The 25,857-nt window shown below is 31.5% G+C and overlaps 2 protein-coding genes and 1 long non-coding RNA gene across 9 annotated transcripts in view; 2 read left to right on the top strand and 1 right to left on the bottom strand.

Moving 5' to 3' along the window:
• LOC126834104 (serine/threonine-protein phosphatase 2A regulatory subunit B'' subunit alpha-like) overlaps positions 1-4,435 on the top strand; it is a 30,234-nt gene extending 25,799 nt beyond the window's left edge. For 2 of the 4 annotated variants that reach the window (XM_050565793.1, XM_050565794.1), the window contains exons 3-12: positions 1,101-1,198; positions 1,289-1,418; positions 1,627-1,730; positions 1,813-1,993; positions 2,294-2,537; positions 2,630-2,804; positions 2,990-3,116; positions 3,225-3,389; positions 3,518-3,600; positions 4,208-4,435. In XM_050565793.1, coding sequence (XP_050421750.1) covers positions 1,101-1,198; positions 1,289-1,418; positions 1,627-1,730; positions 1,813-1,993; positions 2,294-2,537; positions 2,630-2,804; positions 2,990-3,116; positions 3,225-3,389; positions 3,518-3,600; positions 4,208-4,388 — 1,488 coding nt within the window. In that variant the 3' untranslated portion in view covers positions 4,389-4,435. Of the gene's footprint in view, positions 1-1,100; positions 1,199-1,288; positions 1,419-1,626; positions 1,731-1,812; positions 1,994-2,293; positions 2,538-2,629; positions 2,805-2,989; positions 3,117-3,224; positions 3,390-3,517; positions 3,601-3,708; positions 3,792-4,207 lie in introns of all 4 variants that reach the window. The other 2 variants (XR_007685035.1, XM_050565795.1) reach the window with 2 other exon arrangements.
• Positions 4,436-5,282: 847 nt separating this feature from the next.
• On the bottom strand, positions 5,283-7,383 carry LOC126834124 (uncharacterized). The gene is made up of 3 exons (XR_007685041.1): positions 7,125-7,383; positions 6,820-7,060; positions 5,283-5,591 (listed from the first exon to the last, which is right to left on the bottom strand). It is a non-coding gene; the product is annotated as an uncharacterized LOC126834124 (long non-coding RNA).
• Positions 7,384-7,832: 449 nt separating this feature from the next.
• Positions 7,833-13,424, top strand: LOC126834107 (E3 ubiquitin-protein ligase RNF13). 4 transcript variants are annotated; one of them, XM_050565803.1, is made up of 10 exons: positions 7,833-7,932; positions 8,723-8,825; positions 9,911-10,103; positions 10,787-10,973; positions 11,045-11,147; positions 11,270-11,381; positions 11,769-11,943; positions 12,024-12,238; positions 12,316-12,508; positions 12,686-13,421. In XM_050565803.1, exons 3-10 carry the CDS (start codon positions 9,945-9,947, stop codon positions 12,766-12,768), a joined length of 1,227 nt encoding a protein of 408 aa, XP_050421760.1. In that variant the 5' UTR covers positions 7,833-7,932; positions 8,723-8,825; positions 9,911-9,944; the 3' UTR covers positions 12,769-13,421. The 4 variants fall into 4 exon arrangements, with proteins under 4 accessions (XP_050421760.1, XP_050421759.1, XP_050421757.1 ...); XM_050565802.1 differs by having other exon boundaries at positions 7,839-7,936; XM_050565800.1 differs by lacking the exon at positions 7,833-7,932 and adding an exon at positions 7,985-8,410.
• The last annotated feature ends 12,433 nt before the right edge of the window (positions 13,425-25,857 follow it).

Genomic DNA, 25,857 nt, shown 5'->3' with positions numbered 1-25,857 from the left:
TAGTTTTTAAACTTGATGTATTTGTAAATTTTGTTTTCAAAGTAATTTGTATTTATGTAACGCCAAAAATAATGCAATTTCTGTTCTTCGTCACACTGTACACACTAAACACACGGTATAATCACTGCCAAAAATGTACTCGAGACATTTGTATAAGCCATCAGTGTTAATTTAAAAATGGTTTTTTTTTCAGTGCATTCTAAAAAGCTTTTTAGGTCGACTCCGGGCTTAAAGTAGGCTTTAATCGTAGGTAGTAAGTTGTTAAAATTATTTAAAAAAAAAAAAAAATGAGGAGACTCGGTTGTGGCCATTACAAGACTTTCACGCGGGTGACCATCACCGGAGACCTTGGCAATTGCGGTCTAGGGGAACGGCTTAAGTATATGCGGGGGCAGGTTTCCTTTACCGAGTAGGTATAATAATATTAAAAAAAAGCTAAAAAGTTGTATATACTAGTACCTCGGCGGGGCTATTTTTTTTCAATGTGTTATACCTGATGGCTACCGGTATATTCCGGTAATTATGTGGAATTTTGTAACGAAAAAAAAAACAGACATTTAACACAGATCCTTATAAAAAATATATAATTCCAAACGGTTTAAAAAATTGTTGTTGTTTTTATTTTTAACTTGTTCATAACGACACAACCCTTCTTGGCTTTTTTATAACTAATTTAACAAAACATAATAATAATCAAATTCGCCCTTTCGCAGAATATCTAGCCGAGAATACCGTTGTTACCGCGGTTAGGGTAATAATCTATGTATTTGGTAATTACCTTATACGCGGTATAAACCAGTAATACCGGTAGGTTACCGAATAAGTGTATTACAATTTTAAATACAGCCATCCATCCATCCGCCAGTCCTGTGTGTAGACCACGGCTAAAGATGAACTATCCAACTTAAGACTTGTGTAGACTTAAGATAATAATAATGGCCGTTTTCAGTTTGCACCAACTTGCTTAATACTCGACTAATGTACTTAAAGTATACCGACGATTGTGCAAACAGAGTCTTGGTTGAATTGATGGATCTTGGTAGAATTGTTATTGTTTGGCACAAAACTTTTTTACATGATATTTTTGTTTTTTGTTTTAGAATTACTCAAAAGAAGCTAATCACAAACCAGGAGCACCTCCGCCACACACTACTTTACAAAGACATACAAAAGCCAACCGTAATGTATTCATTCCCAGGTAACGTCCTCGAACCACGTTTATTTGTGATATTTAATCAAATTGGTTCTTTGTTAGATGTGTATTTAACTTTTTAATTTTTTTTTACAGATTTTACTATCCATTTGGGAAACCTGAGAACCAACAACATTGGGATACAATTGCCAATACGATCACTGATTTCTTTCAATCGTTGCCGAACTCGCAGGCGGCCAAACATCATTTCGGTCAAATCGCAAAGGTAGAGTACATTAAACCTTAAATTAGGAAATTTTTGCTTGACTTAAAACTATGTATATGGTAACCGTTATCCGATATTGAAAAAAATAACGCTACACAATATCGTATCGTACATAATTTTACGCTATGCAAAAACTACTTAATACACTTTGCGCAGATGTTTTGTTACTAAATAATAATATGTATTATAATTTTTTTTATCATTGCAGTTGTGCAATTGCCCGTTGTACTGGAAGCACCCATTGTTCTTTGCTTGCGGCGGTGATGTAACCGGTACAATTGATTTGAACGGTTTTCTCACATATTGGAAAGAGTAAAAATGCTTACTTATTTTTTATTAAGAGTGTTTAGTGTTGTCTGTTCTATAAATGTGTGTTGACGTTGTTTTTCTTTAGGGTTTGGTCGACTTGTCACGACTTGCCGTCAAAATTTATTCGCATCTTGGTGCGAAACTCAAAAAAACAAACCTTGTCGCCCGAAAACTTCATCGTTCTAGTCCAAGACGTGGTCGACTCTCATCCGGGTTTGACATTCCTGAAAACCGCGCCCGAGTTCCATTCCAGATACGTACATACGGTGAGTGATGGACGTGGTAAACACTGTGGCCACAAGTCTGATTCGATTAAATTCAAAAATTATGTCAAAATAAGTTTAAAATGTTGGTTTCCTTGTGCAAACAACGATTACAATCTTAAGAGTCTAGTATCGCCATGTAATCTGTGGCCACAGAGTTGTATCACGATAATCAGATATGGCCATTATTCAATACATTTTTGTTTCAATAAAAGCAGATAGAAAAAAAAGTATTCATTAATCGAATTTTTGCTTAATTCTGATTATAATATATTATATATTAAATACCTATTTCTATTGCAGGTAATATCGAGAATATTCTACAGTGTAAACACATCGTGGAGTGGCGAACTGAGTCTGGCAGAAATCAGGCGTTCCGATCTGATCCGCATCATCGATTTGTTGGAGAAAGAAGAGGACATCAACCAAGTGACGGCGTTCTTTAGCTACGAACATTTCTATGTTATTTATTGCAAATTCTGGGAACTGGACCGCGATCACGATTTGTTCATCAGCAAAACCGATTTGGCCCGACACAGTGACCACGGTACCGACATAATAATATATTCCTTACTGTTGTTGCTGAGTGTTCTCCATAGTCGTTTGATAATCTATAATATTGCCGTTGGATTTTTGCAGCACTATCCACTCGGATAATTGACCGAATATTCTCCGGAACTGTTACCAAAAAGAAACAAAAGCACCCTGTAAATAATAGCTATATAGAAGAAAAAATGAGTTACACGGAATTTGTATGGTTCCTAATGGCCGAAGAAGACAAGCGACATCCGAGAGCCGTCGAATATTGGTTCAGGTAAAAGTTGTACAATTATGTTTAGTTTAGTTTGTTTATTTGGTGCGTTATGTCAACCGATAATTATAATCTCAATGTTATATTAAAAAAACAACGCTGTTTGACAGAGAATAATCCAACGTTGTTAATCGTAATAGGAAAAATTAGAGTGTAGTTCATAATTTTTTGTTAATTTCTTTTTGCAGATGTATGGATATTGACGGCGATGGTTATTTGTCTATGTACGAGCTTGAATATTTTTACGACGAGCAATTACAGAGAATGGAAAGCATAGGAATTGAATGTTTGCCATTCGAAGACTGTTTGTGTCAGGTACAGGATGATGGATATTGCTTAAAATATAATATTTAATTTCAAAAACACATTTTGTTCTCTGTTATTCCAAATCAATGTAATTGCTTACAAATATGTCCGTTATAGATGCTCGACATGATTAAACCGAAAATCCCTGGTAAGATATCATTAGCCGATCTCAAAGCGTGCAAGATGACACCGATATTTTTCGATACGTTCTTCAATCTTGAGAAATATCTGGACCACGAGCAACGCGATCCATTTGCTTCGCAAAGAGATAACGAAAACGAGGTAGTTACGACATTTGCTCGTGTACATTTCTAATGTCAATAGTTATTGCTTTTATGAATAGACTCTTAATAAACTTTTATGAATTGATATTGTTTTTTTTATCTATATATATTTATTTTTTTTACCAGATGTCCGATTGGGATAAATACGCCGCTGAAGAATATGAAATGTTAGTGGCCGAAGAGAGCGGAAACGATGCTCCCGAGGAAATGTAAGTAGTACCTAATTCAAACCTCTGAAAAACATATGTGTTTTCCAAGTTTCTCTAAACGGGATACTTGTTATTTTTTTTTTTCCTAATACATTTTATCGCCCATAGTTGAAAAAAAAAATTCGGTGATAATATTATTACAGAATAACAGATGAAGACGTTGTTTGAGGGGGCGAAGTTTAACGACAGTGGTAAGTTTGTCTGTCGTGACGTCCTTCCCCGTTGATTAGCACAGCGTATTCCTGTAATTTGATAACATACACCGTTAACCACCGACAGCCTCCTCTGTATTGTCATTATTTATTCACCTTTTATACAGTCACCGTAGTACGGCTATAGCTAACACAGTAGCGCAGTTGACGTGTCGTCGTAAGGCCAAACGCCGCTCAGTGTTTGGCCACCTACCACTTTTCTATGTTCACGTGTATTCATCTCGTGTGAATACATTGCAAAGATAAGTGCACAGGTGAATGAAACACGGCGTGCAGCACCCTACGACTACGCCACTGCAGTAGCGGTCGTTGAATTCTTGTCCGAGTTGCATAATAATATTTAGTGCTGCAAATGTTATTCTCATTGCTGACGGGCGATTCGTTCATTTTTTTAGTAACGGAACCGACATTGAAGATATCCTGTCGCCCAATTTGGACGACGTCCTGAAATCGTGTACATTTGCCAAAGTGTCGAACCAGCCGAGAGTTTTGGTCACAGACTTTTCTTCGCCGGCCAACGCGTACGACGACAACGATTCTTCAGACTATGCCGGTGACAGTGATGACGATATTTAAGTCGCACGGTCGTTAATAATTATTTTTTGTAAAAAACAAACTCATCGTTTGTTATTATTATTATTATTATTATTATTTATTTATGCATCCAAAATGGAAATTTAATACATAATTTTATTATACCAAAGAAAACAGTTGCTCATTATTAAATCATCCTCCCGCATCATTATAATAGAGTTGTTTTTCTACTTAAGTTTTCTGTAATTAATGTTATCGCTTCAACGTGAATTACATTATTATGTTTATCGTTAACAGACATTGGTCCGATTACGGTAATTATTATTAAACTGTTTGTAATTTTTTCAATGTTGTTATTTTTCAAAACGAGGTGAGAATTTAACTATAATAATAATAGACAATGTCGCCTACCAGATTTTTTTTTTTTTTTACTGATATTTATGTAATTTTTTTTATGAGATATATTATTTGTAAATAGTTAATTAAATTTTTATTTAGTAAAATTAATGTTAAATAATAAGTAGCTTATTTATATATATAATAAACATATATATTACGAAATATATAATTTAAAAGAAACACCAAAACATATATTCAATGTTGAATGAATCTTTTTTTTTTTTTTTTTAATAGTTTTAAGCGTTGTTGTGTCTTTTCTGTTATAAACAATATTAACATAGTCTAGTCGAAAAAGAACATTATTGTAACACTAATAATGATACTATTTGTTAATAATGTATATCTAAAAAAAAAAAAAAAACAATATGAACATATTAAAATCTAATTTCCCATTTTATTTGTGTATTTCATTATGGCCTAATCGTAATAAAATAAAATTATATGCGATCAAAATACGTACACATTTTTTTTTTTTTTTGTTAATTATTGTATTCGTACCTTAAGTGGAAATTTGAACTATAAATATATACACGTCATCAGACTTGGGCTATTAGAAATAAATCTCTGTCGTTCTACCGAAGAAGGTAGGGTACATGTACAGTACATAATGTTTGTATTTCTTATCTATAATTACTCATGTTAGCCTTTGACTTTATTGTGATTCGTCGTTTTGTTCTTCGCTAAAAAGTTATCTTAGTAGGTGAGGCGTTGCCATGTTATAAATTATAATACTTATCTTCAGTGTAGATTACTTTTTCTAATGGCGGCTCTTTTGACGTCAGACGGGCACAATAGATAAGTATTATATTGTGTACACGGTGTATTTATTTTGCAAGTGAGGTCCTTCTGTTGGCAAAGAAAACATTTTCAGGCTTTCTGGTAGAAAGGATTTATGTTGTTTATCTATACTTTGAATGAGAGAATTAAAAAAAAATTGTTTAAAATCAGTTTCTCGTGAAAATTATTCTCAGGCTTTCTGAAAAAAATGTTGATTTTTTTTTTAGTAACAAGAATTCGTTCAAATTGAGTTTATAATCTAAGGAGTTTTTGTGTTGTCCAAAAATTTGGACATTTGTCTAGTTTTTTTTTTCCAGAAAACTGAGAAAATTGCACATAAATTTCCAACTGGGTTGTCCATAAGCTTCATTAACTTAAAAAAAAAGGGGGTGAAAATGCATAGAAAAGTAAAAAAAAACGACCACAGTAATCAAAAATTAGCTTAAATAATTATGTGTAAGATAATATTCCGTTTTTCGACCTTGGTTTTAAATTGATATAATATTACTAAATAAACCTTACAACTAAATAAATACATAATTTAATAATTATCTTCTCTTTTTTCCAAAAGAGTGTATAATATGTTTTTCGTGAAAATTTTGCAAAAATTTGGCGTTAATTTAAAAATAAACAAAAGTGGAAAATTTTTAAAAAATTGTAATAATGCCTAATAATCTGGCCCCAATTGTATTTATGCATTATCCTAATTAGGTACCTGATAAACGAAATAGGTATAAGTATTTCTTTGCACTGTGTATAATTTAAATACTTGACAAAGGCAAATGGCAGAGGAAATGGTATAGTTTGGATGGGTAATCGGTTATTGTTACATAACGGCAAAAAATAATAACTTTTATCGTTTTATTGCTCCAAAATGTGATAATAACACCCATTTGGCACATTTACTTGAAATTATATTACAATTTATATGTTATTATTTAGATAATATAATATAATCTTAATTATTGTTATCGTGATTTATTTAGAACACAACACAAGTCGGCAAATTTTTATAATGCGCTATTTGAACTTGACGGACAGTCGTTATAGTCATTACCAATTTACATATATCAGACACGTGTATTATAAATATTTATGCATCCATTCGGATTTATCTGTTTTGGAAGTCTGAACAAATATCTAAAGATTATCAGAATACAATTATTTCAAACAGATTAAACGTTTTGTTGTAAATCGGAGATTAGCTACGCTTTTTGTGGACAGATTTTAGTTTTGTTTTATGATTATATTTGAATAAAATTAAAATAATTGCATTTTAGGGTTAAAATAAACAAACCTCCAATAATGTGTTATTGCTTTATCCATTTTAATAGTTTCCGTTAATTTGTCATATTAAACTATACTTATTTAAATGACTAATGCAACACTAGACATGCAGAATATTCAATATTTTTTCAGTACTAGATTGAAACATTTTCATAGTTGTCATCAGCCATCACTGTTTTCCAACATTGACAATAATGTTACCATCAACATGGTTGTGGTTATCATCTTAATCTTCATAAACATCAGCGTACCTTTAAATTTTCAAAAATAGTCATTTTCAGGCTGCTTTCCCGACTTACACGAAGAAAAACTTACAGAAGAACGACTTTAGTAGGAGAAGTTTTGCCGTAAGTATAATATTTTTCAATAATTTTGAGGGGAAAAACCCGTTTTGGGGGTGTTTCCTCAAAAATTAAGCAGAGGGATGCAATTTTTACTAGGTTATTTAAAAGACCCTCCTTAATGTTTTTTCCCAAAAGTCCCACTCTTGTCCATCACAGTTATTTCCTATCCCATCTACACTAAAATTTTTAAAGTAAAAATAAAAAAATTATATAATATTCTCAGCTTTTGTCCTCCGTGGAATATAACTGTATACATATATATATACATACGATACATTCTGTAAAATGATAAAAAATAAATAAATACCTTACAACGACGGAAATCAGTGATTCGGCGACGAACAATAATAATTGTTATTATTATCGGTGTGTTTTTATTATGCTTCACTTGCCCAGTACAGAATATACTATAATAATTTTAATTGTATTTTTATCGATACCATTTTCATATGCGTTTCGAATGCGTTTACCGACAGTTTGTTTTTAAATTAATACGTCTATTCGTCGACTTACGGATTTTTAATTTTTTGTAAATCTTCATATTCCAACATAATAACACAATAGTAATAATTAATGTATAGGTATAGGTAGGTAATTATCGTTGCTAAATGAATATCGACTTGTGCGCGCGATTATCACACAATTATTATTGGCCGACAAAGTGGCCAGCCTGTAAAACCATCAAGTACGCCGTGATAATAATAATATGAGTATAATGTAAAGCTATGTACAATATATTATTTTATTGTGTTCAACGCTAGTATAATGTAATCGCTACAGTAGGTATATATCCTAATATTATTATATATAGATATATATATATAATATATAATAATAAAAACAATATTATACTTTAGTCGTCAGCCGATGCATTTATATTTTCCTGTGTACAACAATACCTATCATAATAGTAGTACCGCGGGCTAAACCGAGTGTATTTACTGAGGTTTTGCGTTTTACAGTATATTTTATCTCTCTGTGTTGTTTTGTTATCGCACGTTTGGCTAGTAAATTTCGACATAATTCGAATATTGTTCGTTTGCCGTTTGAATAACAATAATAAAGCTTAAAATTGAAATAATGAAGAAAACGCCGTGTTCGGAATAGCTAGCCAACATTATTATTATTATACTTGTACGGTTTTTTTTTTGTTGTGTGTGTGGAAACCACCTCCGACCAGTCGTTCAATATCGATTATGAAAATCAGCTCAACTATATTTTTCGGATAATAATAATATACTTACGGCCAAAGCCAAGGTCAGTACACGTTTAATTGCAGTTGTAGTAAAGATTTTTTTGCTGGCAACACGATTGGTTTCTGTGGTCGTTCACAGTAATAATAATAATAATATATGTATTCCACACTCGTGTCATGTTTATATATATTATAATAATAGTTTCATGATTAGGTTAGGTTTCTATGATTTCTACGCAAACGTTCTGAATCGATCGGATTGGAAACTATAAGTTTTGCTACTGTTCCCGTCAATTAACCGTACCACGGTGTTGTCTTCGCCTTGCAAACTTGCACGCTATAATTATGTGATTTGTTTTCTTTTTTTCCAACAGATAGAAAAATATGGTAACGACACACGACACTTGTATTTCGTCCGGCCGTCTAGCGACTATCGGCAAAAGTGATTTCTTGTGACGTTTCACTTCACAAAACAAGGTAAACATAATTTGTTATCAAATTACTAATCGTACTGGTCACAGACAAAGTGATTAGACAAATGAGAAATTCTATCATAATAACGTTTTCCCATTAAACACTGTGTACAATGTACATATGTAGTATGTATAAATGATATTATGTTATAACTATGCCCCGTTAGAGTGTATAGTCTATTGTTGGTTAATCTAAAACGGTGTCGCAGTCTATTCATTATTTGTACTCAGATATTAAATATTTATGTCCAAACGTAGATTGTGGGATTAAATTAGATTATTTTCATGTTGACAAAACACATTTGTTTGTGCATTACCGAATTGTTTCGTTCGTTGTGTAACGCTTAATGTTGACGAGTTTTCGAATTGAAATATTTTAGTTGCTTTACCGTAGTAAGTGAAACGGAGGAAACTGGAGTTTTTCCGCGTGCCTACGATTTGTTAGGCCACAAAGGCTTTACGCAAACCACTAGCGCGATGGGTAAATCGTTACGTAGAAGTCGAGAAGTATTGAGCCTGTAATCAGCGAGGCGAAGAAAGTTTCTATGAACTTTCACGGTCATCAAGTAATAAGTAATATATTACTGATTTTTCATAAGATCACCGTAGACCATTACGACTCTTGTTGAGCAGTATTATGATTTTAATACAATGAACGACATGGCTCGTTGCCATCAAACGCCTTATGTCAGATCTCTGCAAATAAATCGCTAGGTAACACCTCAAAAAAATAAATTTAAGTTATGTTTATTCGTGTTAACTTATGTATCAAAATATACAAAATCAACTGTAAGAAATAATTATATTGGCTAATGGGATAAAAAAAAAGTAATTTAATTTAAAAAAAATTGTTCCTAATAAAAATATTGATAAATAATATGATTAAATTTGGTTATTGTCTAATATTAATTTTAAAGACCTTAGTACTTTATGTTAATAGTTATACCATAGTTTGCAATAATATAACCTTTTAACTTTTGTCCAAGATTAATTTAGTGCAAACTTAATTTGTATTAAACGTATTGTGAATTGTTTTGTAAAAAAATAATTAGAAAGTCCTTAATATGATTTTTCATTTTATGTTTTCAGTTGAGAAACAGATGTTGTACAACTACAGTCAAACATGGTGAAGAAGGCTCGGGCATTTATTGCCTTGATCGCCTTGATAACTACAGCTAATTGTGACATTACAGTTTATACAAAAAACGATCAACAGGTTAATATCGAGTTCAAAGACGCTCAGTCTACTTTCGGCAGTGAAATACCCAACGATGGCATCAAAGTAAAAAATAAATGCTATATTATACATTTTGGTATTTGTACACAAATGAATACAGTTTTAGAATAATACGCAAAATGTATGTCCCTTTTATGTATTGAAGATTTAGTTGTAAAGGATATTTTAACGAAAGACTAGATATTGGCTGTGGAACAAATTGATTTTGTTTTCAAAGCGAAAATTTGTTTGAAACTTTTTTTTTCAATATGTTAAATGATTTTATAATCCAGAAAAACTTGTTTTTGTGATTTATAAAAAACGACTTTTTTTTAGGTATAGAATAAAATGTAAATTTTGCCCAGTTTCCTATGATTAGTACTAATAAACTTAAATAAAAAAAAAATCTTAATAAACGCAAGACGTAAATAATAAAAATATAAGTTAAACAAAATTTGATTTCAATAAAAATGTATTTAAAAAAACAGGTTGTTTTAAACATTTAAATAAGAATTAAATTTAACAAATATTATTTGAAACGGCAATTATAAATATATTTGATGTAATAAAGAAAAATATATTCAAAACAACTTATTATTTTTAAGTAATTTTTTTTTATTTAAAAACAATTGCTTATGTTTGTGGGATCCTTTTTATGAGTTATTATATTTTGTCGAATAAATTTATGATAAATTTTTTTTGTTCAAATCGATGTATATTTTGTTTATTATAACAATTATATTTTTTAGGGTTATATTTTGAGTGCGTCTCCCGATGAATATGGTTGTCGTCCATTAAATCCGCCGCCTTCCTTAGAGGATATTTGGTTCGTACTCATCAAAAGAGGAAAGTGTAATTTCGACGATAAAGTTCGCAATGCCCAAAAGAGCAATTATTCATTGGCCATTGTGTTCAATGACAACTCCAGCAGAATTAGTTAGCATATTATTTTTGAGCTAAACTTTTTTGTTTAATGCTATTAACGTAACGCTCGTATTTTGTATTAGTACCAATGGATGGAAAAAATGTTAGCGGCATAGTGATTCCATCAGTTTTTGTTGGAGAAAACACTGGTTATATGCTCAAAGACAGCTACCAGTATAGAAACAAGTATGTTACAATACTAACCACTGTTGTGCTACGACAATATTTCGTATCCAACCGCGTCACAAAAATATTTTACTAATCTATTATAATAATTGTTATTATGTACGTCATTACAATTGTTTTAGCTTTTATGTGATAATAGACAACAATCAGTTTCCGTTCGATATCAATTTGAACCTGTTGTTACCGTTTGCCGTAATTGTGGCTGTTTGTTTCTTCACAATGCTGGGATTCATGGTACTATTTTTTATTGTTAAGCAATTATATATAGCATTGATCAATCAAAAAACATCGTTTTTGTGTCACTAAAATTGATGTATTTTTGTAAACATTGATTTTTTTTTATATACAAATATTATTAACAGTAAAAAACTTCATAATTCGTAAAATAATAGTTTTTTATAGTCATGAAAAAAAAAACTCAAAATAATGGCTAAATATGATAAACGGGCAAAATTAAACTTATTAATTGATTTCATAGTAAACCCAAATAAAAATTCTATTGCTTGTAAAAGTGTCTTTACTCTATAGGATGATTTAAAAAAAACAAAATGTGAATGCTTACTAGTCGCGAAACTTTGTAAATTAGTTAATCAAAGTAATAAACGTTATTTTTCAACACAGGTAGTGAAATGGATAAAAGACAGGAGAAGGGCATTCAGACACAGGCTACCGGCGTCTACGTTGCGTAAAATTCCAGTATCGACCTTTGTCAAAGGCGACCCTTACGATACGTGTGCCATATGTTTGGACGATTATATGGAAGGAGAAAAATTGAGAGTGTTACCGTGTGCTCACGGTGAGTAAAATTTAATGTTAAACATAATGTTATACTGTTTGAATGTAAAAGTTCATTGCTGCATAAACCGACTGTTGTAGCTTATCACTGTAAGTGCATCGATCCCTGGTTGACGCGCAATCGTCGGTTTTGTCCCATATGTAAACGTAGAGTTTACGGCGACAACGAAGATTTGCACGCTGTCGCATACTCTTCGGACACGGACAGCGACGAACCCAACGATAGGACACCGTTGGTTCCGGCTCGTATCAACAGTTCCAGCACGTTAGGCGTCGGTACATTCCGAAGTTTTAGAGTGAGTACTCGCTAATCGCCATAGTCTCGTCTCATGTTAAAACCATTTCGTGTACAAACTGGTGCTCGCCCACTTAGGGACGCATTTTTGCACGCGGTAGAACGGCCAACACTGTCCCCGTACACCCACCCGTGTTGTCTTCAATTAACGGGATCAACAGCGACTACGATACGGCGTCATCCCAAACGGACACGTCCGAGTCTATGTCGTCTGATTATCAAAATTTGTACGATCCGCCGATCCATCAAATGCGTTCCACACCAATGACAAGTGAGTGTCGTGTGTTATATTATACTTACTTAAGAAGTATTACTTCAGTATTACTTAAGAAGTTACTAAAAGCGCACAAGACGATCGACGTAGTCGTAAGGGTATGCGCTGTGTACACTGACGACTATGTCACCGCAGAAGAAGAACGCAAGTTGTTACCTCTTGTTTTGTTTATAGGTTCAGCAGACGACAGTGTGTCTCAAGACCAGACGACTAATACAGAACCAAATAGAACAAATGTTCAAAATCACATTGTTTAAACAGCTAACCACCCCCAAGTACAGAAAACTATTTTTTATAATTATTAATTTTTTTTAATTTAAACAATGTAACAAGCTTTTAGTAGAAACTTTTTAAAAGATATATATTTTTTTACAATTTAAAATATGTTACATTACAAATTGTATTTGTTTTATCATTGCGTTGATTAATTTTTTTTTTTTTTTTGTATGCGTAAAATATAATTTTCAACAGCGAGGGTGGGGTAATAATTTGTTGACGATACTGTAAAAGAAGCAAAATTAAGCGCGGACTTACCCGTTTAATTGTAATCGTACACATCCTATCCTATTGTATGTTTGATTACAAAAAAAAAATCCATTTAAATTTGTTGAACTACTTGTCAGTTTATGTGATAATTGTTAATGAAGTCTAGTTTTTTTTTTTTTTTTAAATAGTTATTGACAAAAGATATTAAAACTTGAAAATAAAATAAAATAAATATGTTTAATTATAAAAAAAAAAAATATTGACCTTATCAGATTGTATGTTCTCTCTTATTTTCTGATAACATTTTTATTTACTTATTAGTTATTGTTATATTAGTTATCTTTTTATTTATTTCCTCGTGGTATTTATATATATATTGCTTTGTAAAATACCAGAGAAAAACACATGTTTATTAGTTATGTTTTATATTTTTAACTTTAAAAGTGATTAAGTACCTGCATAAAGTCAATATAACCCTATACTTACATTTTGTTTATTTTAATTAATAAAATCAATTTTAATTTTTATATAATATTGTGTTGTAATTGGATATACGGTTTTATACCTTACTACTACGTATGATTCTACCGTGTCAGAAAATGGTCATGTATAAAGTAAGTAGTCGAACAGCTCGTTTGATTGGTATCGAGCGATATTCCACGCGGAGTTGTTTACCGCAATGTGTTTTTTAAAAAACAGTTTCATAACTATTGATTATAAAAACTATATTATATTTCTAACAAACCCGCTTCTTCCTGACGGCAATAGAGCTTCCCTCGCCGGTTTTGATATTATTATTATTATTTTGAGTTTTGACACCTGTCATTTTTTTTATCTGATGGATATTTGGACGCTTAAGGGGGGATTTGACGAGCGTCAAGATACTATATAATATATACTATGTACAGTAAATATAAAATGTACACCAGAGCTTTAACCTTAAAAAAATACTGGCTTGGTCTTAACACTCGGAAGGGGGGGGGGTAGGTTCTCATTGTTTAACTTTAGCGTGTCGACCTTTGAATAATCGTTCAGATATTGTTTTTTTTTTTTTAATGTATGTACACCTTTAAGAACATAACGACGTGTTATGCAAGCAACGTCCAAGCTTTTGTAATTTTTTGTTTATTTTGCGGCTGCTTTGAACTGAGCTTTTGTCCGGATAAACCCTAAAGCTTTAGGCACGTCGGGGAAGGGATGGGAAATTAAAAGACTCGACACAATATTATGATTTAAGTTGTCACCCGTCAAGTTTGTCCGTTATTGAAAAAAAAAAAAGAATAAAAGTTGTGTTTGCTGCTTTCTGAGAACATTAAATATTGTGTCTTATGGCTTGCTATAGAACCATTGGCGACGACGAGGGGACGTCTCGCTCAAGACATCTTTTTTTTTTTTTTTTTATGGAAATTAAGTATTGGTTAAAATTAAATATGACAAAACCGTGTTATGAGCTATTCACGTTCAAACGAATTGTCTATACTTAAAGGAGTTAGTTTTAGTAAGTCGGATTTATGCCTGGACAATAGGTACAAATGGACAATAGGACAATGTGTATGTTAGAACAAATGCATGTGAACCCCTTTAACGTTTAACAGGTTAACGGCATTTTATTCTTGTCTTGGCAAAAATGTTACAAATAAACTTTATCGAGTTTTATCGAGTACTATTATTTGAATTATTTTTGTTATTTAAAAAAACTAGCCATTGCCAATGTAAGGAATACATTTTGAAAAAATTACAGATTCGGGGTATCAGGTAAAAGTGTATTATAACTATATCAAAGGCCCATTTTAAACGTTATTTAGTTTAAATTTATTTTTTCCGAGTTACTGTTGTCAAAAGTTTGTAAAAAAGAAACATTGTCGTTGCAAAACGGGCTGTAGAAAAGTATAATTACCGTGTATTTGATTATAATTAAAACCGAGAATAAAAAAAAAAGTTAACGGCAAAGATTATGATTTTCCAGTCAAAGTCAAACAATGTTACACATACTATTTTAGGTAAAGCTGGCAGCTGTGTTTACACGCAGATTATTCTGTTCTTAACAATATATCATATATTATATTTGTGCAAATACAAATTGCAGCATATTATTTTGCCTTTTACTACTTAAGAGGGGACGACATACATTCGTTTATTAAGGAGTTTTGTATAGGCAATTATTTGCAAAATATTCTTAGTCATATTTTTAAACGGCATGAACAACACAAAATACATGTTAATGATAATAAACTGGATTTGAACGGATAATAAGTGTTGTAAATAAAGTGGCGTTTGCCTTGAGTGTAACACCGTGTCAACATGGACCATGTTTAATAGAAATTTTATTTCAAAGACTGGATAATATAATATTATATATGTTTAAATTTCCAAATATCATCCGGATACTATTTTGGTTTTAATGTTGTATTATATATTGTAGTGCAGACAGAAGAATGTAAACGATAAAATATGTGTTACACTAAGATGTGTAAAGCTTGTGCTTTTATTATTATTATTTTTGTCTGGACCCAAATCGCGGTTCTTTTCGATGCCCAAAAGTATTTTTGAATTATTTAGAGATATTGTTAAGATAGTAAACAGTATACCTGTATGTTATTTTGATAGTACACGTGTGAGTGAATGTAATATAGTTTTTAAAATGTATACAAATACTGTATGTATATTTTATTTATATATATATATATATATGATTGTATGAATATATTATTACAACAGAAGCGTCGCAGGATCTATAATAATTTATGTACTCACTTCAAGTTATTCTATACAAACCCAACATGGTAAATTGTGTATTGTACAGTTTTTTTTTTTTTTTTTTTTACCAAGTCAAAAAGAAATCCAAGTGCGTATTATGTTTCAAGAGGCTGTTGTTAATTATCACTCTAGTTTTTTGGGTAAGGATATTTTTCGTTTTTTTACTAAGAGTGATTTATAGAGTTCTAACTAAAATCTATAAGTATTTATACGACGACCAAATCACACACACACACACACATGTCTTCTATTCGGTCTAATTAAAAATAAAAATATCTACAAGTGTAAAATATATTATACTCGGTTGTCAACACTGTAAATATATATATATATATATATATATGTAGTGGATATAAATGTCCATAGAGAGTTTTGACATTTTCTACGAGGACCTATGGGGTTTTGATTTACTCATTTTCCCAGATGATAGATTTATCACATAAGAATAGGAATCAAGACAAAGGATTACAGCGATTACAGCCACCGGAGAAATGTGAGTTGGTAATCGTGTGTAGGTATATTGTTTGTGTTTTTATTTTTTTTTATAGATAATTAAGTTTAAAGGTAATAAAAAGAATTAATTTCGCTAATATGTGTTCGTGTTAAATTTTAACGTTTAGACATATGCATTAAAGCATTTTTAGCACTGTTAGTGCTGTGTTGTGTTTTTTTACAGCATAGTTATATTAATATATGTTTATGCGCATGTTTTATAGCACCTATAAAGTAAAATGACTAAGGTGAAATATTCATAAAAGCTTTCATCAGGAGTGTCTCGTTAATTTTAGCAATACTTACAATTTGATCGGCCAGGGCCAAAATACTTGGTAATATACTTAAAATATAATATCTACTCTTTTGGTTTTTGTGCTTTTGACGCTTTCATGAGATATTTCCATGCCCAGTGTGTGTGTGTGTGTGTAATTTTCAAATAATATTCGAGTATCAGTGTTTTGGCACAGTTCCCACAGATTTTGGATTCACAGGAAACCGATTTTGGCGGTTGTTCTCAATTGAATTTTATGATAATAATATTTTTATTATACTTTTGCGATAAAAATCTATTAATTATTATTACCTTCCCAGTGGCCAGTGTGTATAAGTCACCTTAGGTGTCTCCTTTCTTCTTCGGTTAATTTCATGTAACCCAAAACAAAACGTCTATCTGTCCAAACGCTTTCAGAAAAACACACAGACCAACACTTTATTAACACTATCACTAAGATATTATTATTATGGATGTAAACACGATAAAAATTAAGTATTTCATCGTGTTGTATGGAAAAATTTAATGTTTTTTTTTATTTTAATAGCACACCAGCAACATCGAGGTAGATCACTTTTATGACTAGTAGTTATACTGGCTATTGTTGTTTACCTACCTTGTTACAACGCAATTTAAATGTGCATTAGTATTCAGTGTTCACTTTTTTTTTTTAACATAAATACTGAGAAATGCCATACACTGAAAAAACGCTGTGAAACCCACTTTTTCATCATTTTTGTTTGTTTGAACCACATACTTGGATTTTAGAAAATTCAAAACTGTTCTGATCTGTCACAGGACGGACTTCTATTATTACTGTCTTTGTTTTTCCAACCAACCACAATGGCCATAACTCACGTCGTATGTGTTAAAAATGTTACCCTAATATTATGCGTCAAAAATAACCCAAATTAATCTGATACGTTGGCTGATACATGGTGGAAATTTATTATGAATAATGTTTAAAGAGTCAAATATTTATTTTTCCTCAGTAGACACGTGGCAAACAGCCACGTGCGCAGGTCTGGACCGTAAATCATTATTATTTTTGAAAAAAACGTTTATTCGGTTTACATATTTTGATAATGGTAAATCTATTTCACGTACTAGAAAATAAAAAAAAAACAGTATTACTTAAAAGTTGTACAGTGTGATTGATGTATTAACATGAAATAACCGCCAAAACTGTCCAAAAATATGAAACGTTATGGAGCAGTTTAATTTTTAGCGAAAGAAAGAATAGATTAGACTTTAGAGCTTAACGGCCTTTAAATACACTCATTATTTACACAAAATATTTTATTCAGATTTGTTTGATTTAATTATACTATTATATTCGTTGAAACACGAGCTAAATATTTTACAACTGTTTGTTTCTTGTAGTTTAAACGATAAAACAAGACACGAATAAAATTTATAATTATAATAGTAATTTCAGTGTTGCGCAATATAATATTTACTATTTTGTGCTAGATAAAAAAAAAAATGATTTGTTGTTATGTATATAGTATATTTCAAAATATCTCTCAGTATGCGACATTGGAGTGTCATACAGGTTATAGTGATAAAATAGTCCTTTAAGACGTCCAAAAAAAAAAAAAAAAAAATAGATTAACACTACTGCGATCAAATTCATACCTCGAGGTATAGATAGTACAGTTTAAGCAAATTTTTATATATATATTTTTCATTTATGATGTGTTTAAAGGTCTAAGTGTCCCCTCTGGAACACTCCCCTTAAATACTCGGGGGCCTCTGTGCAATAAGGAAGAAGGGGTATGGGCACACGTATAAAGTATGTGCAAAATTATGTGTGCAATACACGGGTAAAAAAACCTGGCCGAACAGTGTTAAAGTGACATTAAAATAAATTATTTCAACCGTGAAGACTACAACAGGCCGCCGACTCTTGAATGCAAATCATTTCTAATGGAAAATCAGTGCCTCCTCTTTTTTTTTTTTTGCTTTTTACCTCTCAAATTGCAATATTGGTGTGAAATTATTTTTCATTTTTACCGGCGACTGTTTGTATTTTTTTTTATAAACAAAATTACTCACTCGGAAGTCGCATTGTCTAATAAATGGGACGCCATTTAACGGAGCTTTTTAAAAAAAAAACACAGACATTTATTTTTCTTAGATCTCTTCTCTGAAAGTTTAAGAATTACAAATGCACTGAAACGGCTGTAATTTAGAAGAACGTCGGGCCATTTGCATGCCGTTGTTGTCTCTTTGCTGTACTTATATCCTTTGATCCGAATGTTACACGTTCTTATCAATCTTGGTTTACCGAAGAAGAAAAAAAAAAAGGCCTCGAAAAGTGTCAAGTACTTTCACGAGCAAATGCGCCTAATGTACGTGGAAACGACAATGCCCATGACTTCGCCTCAAGTCTCTGAACGAGATTCATTAAACTTACAACTATTGATTACCTTTACTTACTTGGCGTTGCCACTAGGCGTTGCAAATACTTAGAATAATATTTTCAACCCCAATTCCGCTTTGTGTTGTAACGCGCCCAACCGTTCATCTTAAATTCCAGTAATAATTACTTTTACGGTTTGTGTGTTACTCGCTAAACGAGCTTTATAAGTTCACCCGAAATTGCTTTTGACGTTTCACCGGAATACCCATCTACAACCACGAATAAATTACTATCACAGTACAGCCTGTACAGATATTGACATAATAATGTATAGTGTACAGTCTCTATATTGTTTAATCAATGCCGAGCAAGCTGTACTTTTAATTAGTTTTTCTTTTTTATTAATAATAAAAATACTTGTAACTAGTTCGAGCTCAGCGACAACTTGGATAACTCAGTAACTAGAACACAAAAAAACAATTTATTTGAAAAACAACTAAATTATTACTTTGTATAAAACGGTTTTTCTCTAACTAAAGTAGCCCAATAGGTAGTAGTAATGAGTAACTGCATTTCGTGTGTGCGATTTAGGTGTACACAAATGTTATCATTTGAATCTAATAAAAGTTGAGAGTTGTAATATTAACGTTAAAAAATATACACACCTAGTTTGTGTTCGACACTTGGACGATGATAGTTTTGATGAATGATGTGTTAAATGCTAATTATTAAAAGTGAAACACGTCTAAGGCGGAATTCAATTAGACCAGAAGAAAAATTTCATAATTAGCAGTTTTCAGATTAAAACAATAACCCGGAAAACTCGTGTATAGATAATATACGTTTAATTATTCAAATTAAACCATATCATTCTAATTTATTTAATTGAGTGAAAATAATTAATTTTTCCAAAATGTATACATATATTATGGTATCTCTGCACTTAATCTTGTACATTTAAAGAAAATCGCTGAGATCCATTTGTATAGAATGAGTTTTATTTCAGACTTGCTTTTTTGCTCGAGTGTTGCACTTTTTATTTACTAGGAGAACATAAATCAACCTAGTTAATTTTGAAAAGTTCCAAGTTTATTTATTTTTTTTTTTTACCAAGCTTCTGGTGGGGCTAAATAATTTTCATTATTAAAGTTATACTATTATTCGGTAAAAAAAAAAATACAGATGAACTTAATAAAAAATATGGTAGACAATATATATATATATATATATGCCGGCGATGAGAAAACGAGGTCTGTTTGGATTCAATCGCCTTATAATAATAAAAGCCTGAAATGTCGCCCTTGTCATTGATTTTCTTATGCATAATTTATTTTATTATTGTATAGGCCATTGTGCTGTGTTATAAGTGACAGCGGCTAAGAGGTAAATTTCATTCCAGACTACTCTGTTTGAAGATAATAGATTGTACACTTTTCTTTTCAGCGTTTAACCCCTCGCAAGTGCACCAAACTTTTAACAATAGAGAAACTAATATATTTTTCACGATGGCGGACAAAATTGAAAACGCACTTCGAACAAAAGTCAAAATCTCACCAAACGCTAACAGTTTACTTTGGACTGGAAGTTCCATAATTGACATGCGAAAACCTCAAGTGTATGGAAACTTATTTTGTGTGTGTGTGTGTGGCGTTACGCTTTTACCACCTATTGTGCGTTAAAGTAGACAGTTTTCTAGTTATAACTCACAATACTTGTACTAGTTACTATTCCAAAATGATTCTATCAAATATTGAAAGTAAATTACCCGGCGGTAAGCATGATAGGTTGTTTTTGAAATAGAAGGCTGAAGGTAGGAAAGTCGAATGCCTTAGAGTTTTCTTGGATTTTTGTGTGGCATGTAAAGTATAGTGCGTTATCCAATGTGGAGGTTTACTCTTTGTGCTTTTCGTTTACATGTTACAGGGTTGGCGACATTTGTTTTTCCTTATATATTATTTAAATAAATAAAAAACGTGCGCCAAACGTGCGCTTCAAAGAAAAATCTTTTAAAAAAAAACCTTAGAAATTCTTATTTTCTTTTTCCAGGAAACTCTTTGCGTCGAACGTCGATGCAGAGAGAGAGTAGGGTACCTACCTATGTTAAGACACGGAATACGGTCAAACATTGTTCACAAAGTTCCAAATAAATTGTAGGTAAATTTTGACAATTAATAAATAATTGGCATAGTGATAGGAACGATATACTTACTAAAAAAAATAAGCACTTACGGCACCTGAACAATTGAACTACCTGAAGTAAGTTTTTGGCACTATTGAAAATAATATGGCTAATCGATGACATATTGATGTGTAAGCCTATCAATATATAGAGGACGCTGTACACTTAATAATACAGTTGTACAGTATATTAGTTATTATATAATATAGTATACCTATGTAATATTGCCGAGGAATTACCGTGCCCACGAAATAAAGTACAAAACAAGTATTCACAGGGCTTTTTTTTTATTAAATTAGCTGCTAAAAAAAGAATGGGGCCAGAATAATTGTAATCAGAGTTAAAAATATACCGTATTTTCTCGTGTTATGTCTTTTAAAGTTGTGCTGCTGACTTTATGAAGGTGTATTTTTGACTTGACGATGGGACAAGGAAAACAAATAGATTAAATCAAACAAAAAACTAAGGTATATTAAAAAGTTGTTGTAACACGCGGGTAGGTACACAGGCCAACAGGTTTTTTTTTTTTTTAAAGTTTCACCTTTTTTCATTTTTCCTTTTAATTTTATCAATACATCGTTGTATAGGTATATATATATTATGGTTTAAAAATATTATTTTTGCATTTTAAATGACTAGTGTTAAATAATAATAAAAGAAGCGGTACGACGACTGAAATCGGTGAATACATTATTATATTATTAATATTGCATTGATCGTAAAATGAAAAGACGGATTGTTTGGGTATTTTTAAAAGAAAAACCGCAAAAACGATAAGTACATTTTACCGCGCGTTAACGTCGTCAGCTGTTGCTTTTGATCAAACGTCGGTAAAGCGTTGAAAACATGATTTTTTGTATAAAATAAAAAATATATACGCTTAGCGTTGGGTGTGTCTATTTATAGGATTTTATTTACATATTAAAATTGCGCAGTGGGATATTATAAATGCAAATGTAATTTCAGCTGTTCGGTTAGTGATTTTTTATTTTTTTTATTTTATCCATAATTTGCACTCTTGTTTATTTGAGTGTGCGGCATATTTTCCCACAAGCAACGGATAAATATAATAATTATTCTATTTTCGCTTTCGCCACTACTCATGAATTTATACATTTTCCGCTACTGTACGTTCATGAGTCTTATTCTCATTATTATTATTTTTTTTTATTTATATTTAATTCACACTGCTCGCGCGTTGTTATTAAATTTGCAGTTGTAATTTTTAATAAACGTCTGCTGTATAGAACTGCGCGACCGGTGTGTAAATATAAGAAAGGAATTTAAAGAACGCGTTTTAGCCGGGGTCCCTTTGCCTTGGCTCATGTACTTAATTGCGCACTCCAGAAATGTAGGTACACAAACAATACAGCTGTGAGTGAAATTATTTTCCATAGGTACCAGCGATTTATGATGTACTCTTCTTTGTATGCAATATACTTCTTTAGTATTACAATATAACACCCCTCCGTTTATTTTGTTTTTATATTTTATTAACACTACACGTATCGTGTTTCGCTACGATTTTTGAAAGTATTTCAGCTTTACCTTCGCACTTGTTTCTTTTGGGGCTGTTTGAAAAATAAATAACAGAAACATAACAATATATTATGCACAGATATTTGTCGAAAACGGCCTGTGTAGGTGTAGTATTTTTTATATCATTTTTAATCGTAAACGGATATTAGATTCGTTTGTTTTCTATTATTTTCCAGGCAAAGTAAAGAGCATGTTGAGCGATGTAGGAGTTTTTTTTCATAAAACCATTTTCATATTTTGATAGTTACAGAAGTTTTGAACAAGTGAAAACTTTACTTACAGTTCCTTTAACAATTTAAGATTCTTTTAAAGATAAAACGCTACCCTATTGTGTTCGTGTTAAACGATTGAGTTATTGCGTTTATGCACTCGGATCGCTTTACAGAATAATTGAAATTGAACCATCATCCTGTGTAGTCGAAATTGTGTCTGGCTCAATTTGTCTAAAATAACCAAAATGGAAAAAATTATATCAATTAAAAAACAATACCTCGAAGCTTATACAAATTAACCGGTAAGCGGGGACATGGTCGAAATTGATTAAAACCACTTTTTTTCTTAAATATTGCCTATACAAAAATCCTTAAGAACAGACCGCATACAATCCCCTTAACGTTTTTATTAAAAAAAAAATGAATTAGTATACAAAATTAATGTTGAACGTTATATTGCGACGTCATTTCACATAGCTCATAAATAAATATTATTTATACGAATATATTATTACAGTATGGCGTTTAAACGTTTTACGATAGCATTATTATTTGCTGTTGATTTTGCGCATTATTTTTTTTCTCTGTAAAACCGATATTAAACAAATTACTCACGGCTGTTATTAAACATTTCAAAATTTGATTAAGATAACCGTATCGGTAATATTTCAAAATTAAACACCACTCGAGTGTTTTTTTTAATTTTCTACGCCTAATAGTGTTTTTGTTTTAATTCGTAGATAAAATAATCATATTTCAACGTTGCGATGCTAATTTCGGGATAGTTTTTTAGATATTCAGCAACGCAATGGAATTCAAAGATTCCTGAAAACAAAAAGATAATATGAGTTTTTTTTTTCATTTTGGCACTTTCTGATACAGCAACTCGAAGTTTTATATAATCGGTGAAAAAAATCGTGTCTACAAAATATATGTAAAAAACATATAACATAGTAAAACCCGTTGTTTTTTCAACGGATAACGTCTGGCTTTTGAGTACCTAGTTGTAAATCGCTTAGACAAGTCCAAAGACAAAAACGATCGGCCTAAGCGCGTTACCGAATTGTTTAGTCTGTTCCGCAGTAATTTATTATTAAAAGCGACAGGTAAAAGCGAGCGGTTTAATAATAATTATAAAATAATGTTTACCTGGAGTCTCGATAGCAACACAAATGGAGACTACCCGTTGCTGCTCATGCTAATGTCATGATACAAACATATGCATACTCAATTACAATGTACTGCCTACCGGTAATTATTATTAATTCAACGCAAACATTCTTTTTTTTTTTCAGACTCGAGGAACAGTTCGAATAGTAAAATTTCAAATAAAACCGAGCACTTAATGTACAACTTGTATGTATTGCGACGAGTAGGTAATAGTTTTCTTCATAGTATTCAATTTCTTTGGCAGAGTCGAGAAGGCGATAAAATCACGAAGTTTCCTCGCAAACTTTCTTATTTTGTCACCACTTTGGACTTTGTTCACCTGACTTTGGAGATTTATTTCTAATAAAAGCTAGCTCTGTGGTCACAAGCTTTTAAAAACTACTTGAACTGAATGTGATATCAATCAATTTCGAAGACTACGCTTTTATGTGTAAAATTATGTAGTAAAAAAATGTGAACACTTTTATAGGTAGTTACATTCTCGATTTTGAAAGGGAAGGAGTGACATTTTTAATTTATCGGTCTTGTAGCTTTTGCGTACAATTTCTTGCAACTTATAGAAGTATTATTGTCCGGACACACAAAAAAAAACATTATTTTAAAACTTAATTCTGCACTGAAACCGGAAACGGAAAACGTTGCTCAGTCATAAGAAAGTGATATTTAGTGCCGTGTTACAAAGACTATAATGGATTATTTACAAAGATATTTTTTCGTAAACAAAAAAAAATATCAGGACAAAATTTGTTCAATATTGTGTTTTTTACAATACTCAAAGATTACAATATAAAGATTACAAAAGAAATAGAAAACGCGCATTAAAAAAATAAAGCTAACTAAAAACGTATGAGCTTAAATGATTAAGCAAGCAATTGAAAATATGCTAGAATATTATACACCGAAATAGAGATAATATTGGCTCATTCGCCTTCTTGTGTTTTTTATAATAAATTAATTAGTGGTAAGAGGGTCAGGAGAAGAGGTCTATTTTTTTACCTTGTTTACCAAAATATACGAAACAAATGTATAGTAGGATAATTAACATATTGCTGATGGGCCAATATATATAATAAATAAATAAACAACTTTATCAACAAAATAATATAAGGCGAGCTGTCCATTAATTTGAGTTGCCAATACAACACAGCATAATATACTAATCAATCGAATGACATAATTTTTATAGATGAAAAAAAAAATAAGTGCATACAAGTAATACGACAATTTGAACATTGATATTTTTAAGTTATACAAAAAAACATTTGATTTTAGTAGGCAATGCAACTAATGCTAATACCACAAACGTTAACATAAAAGAGCATAAAAAAATAATAAGAATTAAACCATCATTTTATGATGGCAGCGTTGGGCCCTGAGCTTGATGATGATAACGATAATAATAATAAATTAAAAATAATTCACATTTAGGTATACAAGTGGTAGTTTATATAGCATATCTTTCAAAACTGACAAACAAATACTTACTATATGATATTTTTTCAAGAAATTTCACGCTGATCCGCGCGCCCCAAACCAACACTTCCCAATAATTATCCGATGGTATATATTTTTTTTTTGTAAAAAAGAAGTTTGCCAATGTCAACGACAACCGTTTACGATAATAATAATTCAAGGACCGAGTAAAATTCATTTACTCGTATAATAGTAGGGAAAAAAACGCGCTTTGTGCTTTTGGATTTCTGTGCACGTCCGTTCCATCGTTGTTTCGCGTTGGCCACCGGTAGATGGCGCCACGGCAAACGGTAACGCCTTATCACACACACCGTGCAGCGTTGAGTGATAACATGTTTTCTCATGCGGCGTATTTGCGCCGTGTGCTCGCAGCGGTGTGAGTGCGCGCACATGATATTG

Source organism: Adelges cooleyi, unplaced genomic scaffold (assembly GCF_023614345.1).
Source record: "Adelges cooleyi isolate 19-005CV unplaced genomic scaffold, UGA_ACOO_1.1 ACOO_flye_CR_arks_rails_tigmint_CR_PRNA_21, whole genome shotgun sequence".
Lineage (NCBI taxonomy): Eukaryota > Metazoa > Arthropoda > Insecta > Hemiptera > Adelgidae > Adelges > Adelges cooleyi.
The sequence above is the reverse complement of the archived record's forward strand: the minus strand, read 5'-3'. Positions and strand labels throughout refer to the sequence as shown.

Coding starts and splice junctions, on each gene's coding strand:
- LOC126834107 (XM_050565804.1), top strand. CDS start 9,945: ATGGTGAAGAAGGCTCGGGCATTTATTGCCTTGATCGCCTTGATAACT. Junction 11,944..12,023: donor AGTGTTACCGTGTGCTCACG/GTGAGTAAAATT, acceptor CGACTGTTGTAG/CTTATCACTGTAAGTGCATC. Junction 12,239..12,315: donor GTACATTCCGAAGTTTTAGA/GTGAGTACTCGC, acceptor TCGCCCACTTAG/GGACGCATTTTTGCACGCGG.